We start from the raw sequence: 6,649 nt of genomic DNA, 5'->3' as shown, positions 1-6,649 counted from the left end.
GGACGTTTGCCTTCCGACACTTTGGCCTTTGGCCGTTTCAGCTTTGGGACGAACGTTACACACCCATCAGTCATCATGAAAATGAAGGAAATGGGACCGATATCAAACCACTGCACCCGGTACAACCGGGTCCGAATCACGCCAACCCCCACTTCTCTTCTTCTTCTTCTTGCCTGGCCAACCTTGTGATCCTTTCTGACATCCAGACATGCCAGTCCCAGTGACCACAGGATTGATGAGTTTATGTGATTTATTCGATGCAGATCCTTCGTTCTCGGCCTTCCTCGTGCCTCGAGAACCCGAAAACCGTTACCGCAAACCACGCGGCGGAGAATTTACGTTTATCGGTCCGTTAGGTCCCGCAGGAGCTTTTCATTGGTGTCGTTTTCATTTCCAAAATTCGTATCCCTCGCATCCATTCCTCTGTTCCATCGTCATTTCCATCTCTCTTTCGTGCGCTCTCTATCCTGTCGTCCTTCTATGCATATGCACTTTCACTTCTCCGACGTCCAATACTGCACGTCAAACTGTGTGCGATATGTCTGCGTCGGAGGTTACCGCCTTCGATCATCATCGGGGCGATTCGACAAACACTGCTTCCGGCTGAATGCTCGATCCATCGATGCGGAATGCATGAGATTTACTCGATTTGCATAACCTCATCATCACGAGCGGACGGGCGAGTTCGGTCCGATGCGAAACACCTTATTCGTGCCGCCCGATGTCTGGTCCGATGTGCATGATGATGATTGTCGGATTTTGGGAATTGATTACCAGGTTCCAAGGTTCGAACCTTGAACGAATGTTGAGCTCAACGATCGTACTGGTGCTGCTGGTAAGACAAGCTGACTCGCGGTATCTTTTTGCTCCGAATTTGCTTCTGGAGTTCCTGGAAGCTACGCAGTCCCGTCGCCACGTGTACTACTCTGTCTCAAGCCGAGCATAATGGAAGGATCACTCGTGAGAAGCACACAAATTCGTCACCTGAGCCTTTCACTTTTGCTTCCACTTTCAAACTCTGTCTGAATGCCGTAACAATTTTGTGCTGGCAGACATGACTGGTTGACTGGCTTCTAACTGGCAGCTTTTCGGTAATCCTGGAACGTGTCGCTACCTAATTTTGTCTTCAATTCGACTCGCGAACCATTTCCAAATCGATCACAATGTTCGTCCGACGTGACGTTGCTTGGTGGAAAGGTTTCTCAAGCGCGCGCCCTTCTAGCGACAGAGTAATCCCCTTCCAAAGCTGGTGTACTTTGGAAGCTGGTTTTAATTTATGCACAATGAACCCCCACCGTGGGGGCGCAACCATAATTGGGGGTTCTTGGTGGTCTTAAGTCTCTGAGACCATTCCGTGGAGCGAGGCAGAAAGGCTCTAGTACTTCCTAGAAACGCGCTCCATAGGTCCATCGGTCGAAAGGTGCTAGGACCGTAATTAGATAATGTGTTGCCGAGAAGTGTAGCAATCGGGGAACCGTTTATCTCACATCAAGGATCAGTTACTGTTTGCTGCCGGTAGGATGGAACACTTATGGCACGATCCTTCGACCAACTTCGACGTCGGTCGAGCGACAGATTGACTCGCTGGCTGGCTGGCTGGCTGTCTGGAACGTCTTCTATCCATCTTCCGAACGTTCGTCACACAGGTTGCGATGGTTCCTTTCGTTCGTTTCTTTCACATCAGATCCGACTCCGGCAGAAGTGCCGCGCCGCTGTCATTCTTCCATCATCTGCACCCGTCGTCCTTCCACAAACCGAACCGAAAGAAAGGACGAAGACGGCAAAGAAAATGGGCAAAAAGGCGCAAATGCGTTACATGCGTTAAGCTCGTAAATTAGCCTCCCCGTCCCTCTGTTCGCCTCCGGATAACAAGAGAGGTGAGCAATTGAGATAGCGCGCGCAAGATACGGGGACGAGCCGAGATCGGTCTTTGTCGAGAAACTCCGATCGAGCGCCGTTTATGAGAAGTTATGCCAGTAAACAGAAGGAGGACCAAATGGCCAACGGCAATTTAGATACCGAACGGCGTCCGAGGCGGGTTCCGTGGGTCCAGTTTGATTTTCCAGTAAGTCTCGCAAGTGATAGCCGATTGATCCCATATAACTATCGATACGTTTGACGCCCGGGACGGGCGGACGGATAGTCGATGGGACAGCTGACAACCGGCCCGTAGATCTTGGGACCTTATGGACGTTCCGTCTGGCACCTCGCTGCTGTTAAGCTGAGCTGAGCTGATGAGCTGCCGCTATGTCGTAGCAGCATCCTCCTCCACCATTCGGTTCGGTCGGATTCTGACTTTACGACTCAATTATCCGCGTACGCCAATTTGATGAGCCCCGGGCTTGCCGTTCGTCACAAACAATCCTATTAGCGGTGCGAAGGTGGCTCGAGCCGTTCCAGGCGCTTATCGTTTCCGATGGGCGACGTCCATCAACGTGTTATCGGGTGAATTAATTGATTTACTGAACGCGCTCACACTGAACGTGCCCACGAGGAGATTTACATTTTCATCGTAAGCGGAAGCATTTCACCATTTTAACATTGCAATCGAATTTATCATTTTGAGAAACTGTAATTTGTTCATTCGAGGGAAATACTGAATGGTAGCTTGTTTCATTTGTATAATTAACGCTATCGTGTTTGATTCAAATGCATTCCAGATGATGCAGATCTGAGACAGTAGATTCAGTTTAAACTAATTCAACTCGTTCTCATGCAACTTATCCGTTAAAACTAAGGGGTTTTGTATGAATTTGAACCATTTTATGCTGTTCATCATTTCTTCTTAAGTACTGCTATGGTCTTAGTACATTTCAATCTCGATAACCCAATGTTCATCCTTAATCCTTAATCCTTTTAATCCTTTTACGTTGGTTAAGTGAAGCTAAATCGACGATACCAATGGCGAAAGCTTTAGCAGTCCTTTACTGCCCCATGTCGGCAGTAAAAGAGAAGGACGATTATCGAATTTCCGTCCTGTGCTGCTTTATTTAGCATAAAACTGCGCTTGCGAGCATGAAACGGTAGGCTGAGCGTTATCATATTACAATAGTTAAGCCAATCGACCTTAATGCTGAACTGAAGTACTTCTAGCTGTCAGCTTACTGTATGATTTTGGATCTGGAACTGAAAAAGGGTATTGTTTTATCGTTTTGAAAGACAAACATTGACGCGATTTATAAATTTCAAGCAGTTAAGCAAACACAATATAAAACATATAGAATGGTCACTATATGAGTAGTATTTTCAAACGATGTAGCTGAAGAGCATCGACGTACCTATAATCCTGTGACAACCTGTAGCATTGAATTGAATTAAATTTAAACACTTCACGCAAAACATACTATTTGATCCATCGTTTAGCCCTCCACATCTTTGCAACAGCACACCTGATCGGTCTACCTGATTGAAATATTCGTTTCGTGGCATGCACAACCAGCTCCAGCACAAACAGAACGATGGCTACTCCATGCCCAATACCAAGCATAGCCCACACCATAAGCAGATCGTTGAACGTAATGATATTGCTTTCGACAAACCGTAACCCCTGATCACGATCCCATGGCCAACTGTCGCGCCTTTCCCAATATCCAACCAGTCCGCTTTCGAACAGTTGCACCAGATAGCGCCGAAACAGCGGATACAACCGAAAGTAGTTGGAGAACGAGTAAAAGTTCCCGACCGTCATCAGCTTCTCCTCGACGATATGCACCGGTGGTCGTATGATGTGACCATGCCGTTCATACTGATCCCTGAGCTCCTGTTCCAGAAGTGCCCGGGCAGCAGTACACTGCAACAGTACCCCGAACGGACAGGTACCATCGAGCTTGTAATCGATCCGGTCAATTGGCATCGTTTGCAAGTGTTCTCGAAAGTCCGGACGTGCCATTAACGCTTCGGCCGTCACTCCGGTCACCTGCAGCATGATGTCGGTTTGCAGAAACTCATCTATCGTACGCGGATCCGGCGGATAGCGGAACGAGGTCATGTGTGCTACCAGTTTGGCCTGGTATGCTTCGGACAGGATGAAGAACAGACACAGACTAGCGAACAGTGCGGTTCGTTCGGTGCGTGTTACTCTGGGTGCGTCCAGAGGCACCACAAAGATGAGTGCATCGATTAGCGTGTGCGGGAAGTAGCGATTGGTCAGCAACGTTCCTACGAGCATTAGCACCGCCAGCACGAGCCAGGAGGTCGACCGGAATGGTTTTAGCAAATGGTGAAGGATGTTAAACATTGCCGTTCGTGGTACCACCAGACAGACACCGGCCATCTCCGGCAACATGTGCGCTACGGAGCGGTCATCCGGTCGAAAGCCACGGTTAATGAAGATGTGCACCATATCCCCATCGAGTTGATCATTAATCCATGCGATGGCCTGTTCGGAGGGTAACTGCGGTACGAACGCGATATGCCACCGGACGTTCAAGTGTTCCAGAATCGCGTGAAAAACACTCCAGTCCGGACCGGCCGGAAATCCGGCCTCGTTTTGCCATATTCTCGTCCACGTATCCTGAGCCAACAGATAGATCCTCGGAAGATCACGGGACGCAAAACGATCCGCGAATAACGTGGCAAAGGATTCGTTCGGCTGGAGAATTACTAATCGTCCGGCGTAGTCGTTGGCAGTCACGAGGATTGACTGGAACTTGGTCGGTGGAGGTGTTACAATGAGGAATGTGTCGGAACCGAAGAAAGATCTCATCAAAATGAACCGGTTGGACTGTAAGTGGCGCATATCGGAGAGCACTAATATCGCGTAAATGTTGCGGCTGTTTTCGGACAAGAAGCTCGGTTTCTGATATGGGAATGCTTTCACCAAGGACCCCTGCAAAGAGTAGATCACATCAACGTCAAAACGGCGGAATCACTAGGAACTATCTTACCATAAGGCTATCGATGTCATCGCCGGCCGCAATCACTAGCTGCTTCCGGGGTACCGCCTTCGGGAGCAGGTTGTTAAATATGGGTATCGCCAACGGGGAACGATTGGCCACTGCCAGCTGATCAATCACTTCCTGCAGAAAGGATTCGTTCGTACCCACAAAGGTACACGTTTCGATCGAGTGTTCCGCGGCTTGCCAGAGCACATGATCGAGAAAGGAAACCATCGAGGATACCGTGAAACTGTTCTCCTGTCGGAACCCCGAGACAAATGCTCCGAACACCAGCACACCAGCAAACGCCACCATCCAGCGTCGAACCGACATGGCCGCTACCTTCGATCGCACACCGCTCAATGGTAGATCGAATCGAGTCGGGAGGAATTTTCCTTCTACACCGGGGCCGTACACACAGACTACGATAGCAATTAATGCGAGCAAACAAGACCCCGACACTAATTACAGTGAATATGACACATTATTGCTGTCCCTCGATCGATCGCTTTGGAAGAACTTTATTTTATAAACCGGCAGCATGGACAGCACGGACAGTGCAGAGAGCGCTAGCGCGACAGTAATTAGCCGGGAAATAGGCAAAAGCTCGGGAGAATTCCTTCACAAGCGTAGATGCGATATCATTCTCAAGGGAGAAATCGTTTCGATTTGTTGAGCAATAAATCTCAAGGAAAATATTACAAATACTGTGTCTTGATTTTAGTTGGTTGGTTGACCAGCAACAATTATTGAATGTTTTACGTCTTTATAGGCGACAGGTAGATGGTTTTTAAAGGGATGGCTTACGTTAATTCAGGCCAAAAACAAGCTCTTATTTGAGGATTTTGTGAGGAAAACCTTCTTATTTATTTTTTAATCGTGTTTTTGGTGTGAAACTATTACTGTTTATTTTTTTGTTATTCAGGGAATATTAGCTAACCAATCCGGTCATGGCGCCATTTTGAGGGACGCATGATTTTGAATATGCATTTTTGCGGTGTCTATCGTAGACAGGAGCTGAATTATCTGAGATATACAAATCGAAGCTTTGAAAGTTGAAAAAGTGATGGTTTCAAAGGTTTTGTTGAACAGATCAAGTATTATATAAATATTTTTAAAACAATATAATCAAACTTTATTAAAAACTCGACGCATTGAGCTCGATGTATGAGGCGCGATTTAAAAAAATCAATATCTTTTTCAGATTTGCTTCTATTGATCCAAAGATTTTACACAACACTCTTTAAAGAGCTAGCATCTTTGAAAAAAAAACATCTATTGCATCTAATACGAAAAGAAACATCTCTCCGGCCAAATTTTATATGAAAGCGCTCTCCTCTCCAAGCGCCAACGATCTAAATAATAAAAAAACCAAAATAAAAATAAAAAATAGAGCTCAACTTGTTTAAAAATACTTTCTTAAAGACGATAAAGCTTCCGAAACCGATAACCTTCTCGCTCTCTATGAACCCTCTTCAAAAGGGGATTACCGTGGGCGGGCCCCATTACGCCGCAACCCTTCCGTTGCTCTACCAAACATTCTACCAAGACAAAGCCAACATTTTTTCCAGCAGCACTACATCTTTTGCTTGGGGAAATTTCTCAACAACCGACTTGACCGGCTTATCCCGGAAGCACCTGATTCGCATCGGCAAGAATGGAACCGAACCTCTGCTCTGGTACCGGACCAGGGAGACACTCCGGTCACCGGTGATTCTCCGATTCGATTCCGTGAGGCGGCACAGGTAGTAGTAATGCTCAACCGAAACACT

The 6,649-nt window shown here is 47.1% G+C and overlaps 1 protein-coding gene across 1 annotated transcript; it reads right to left on the bottom strand.

Moving 5' to 3' along the window:
• Positions 1-811: 811 nt before the first annotated feature.
• Positions 812-5,210, bottom strand: LOC125959435 (uncharacterized). The gene is made up of 3 exons (XM_049692259.1): positions 4,887-5,210; positions 3,390-4,828; positions 812-926 (listed from the first exon to the last, which is right to left on the bottom strand). The coding sequence occupies exons 1-3, from the start codon at positions 5,208-5,210 to the stop codon at positions 812-814; spliced, it is 1,878 nt and encodes a 625-aa protein (XP_049548216.1).
• Positions 5,211-6,649: the final 1,439 nt, after the last annotated feature.

The sequence above is a fragment of the Anopheles darlingi genome, chromosome 2, assembly GCF_943734745.1.
Source record: "Anopheles darlingi chromosome 2, idAnoDarlMG_H_01, whole genome shotgun sequence".
Classification (NCBI taxonomy): Eukaryota; Metazoa; Arthropoda; class Insecta; order Diptera; family Culicidae; genus Anopheles; species Anopheles darlingi.
The sequence above is the reverse complement of the archived record's forward strand: the minus strand, read 5'-3'. Positions and strand labels throughout refer to the sequence as shown.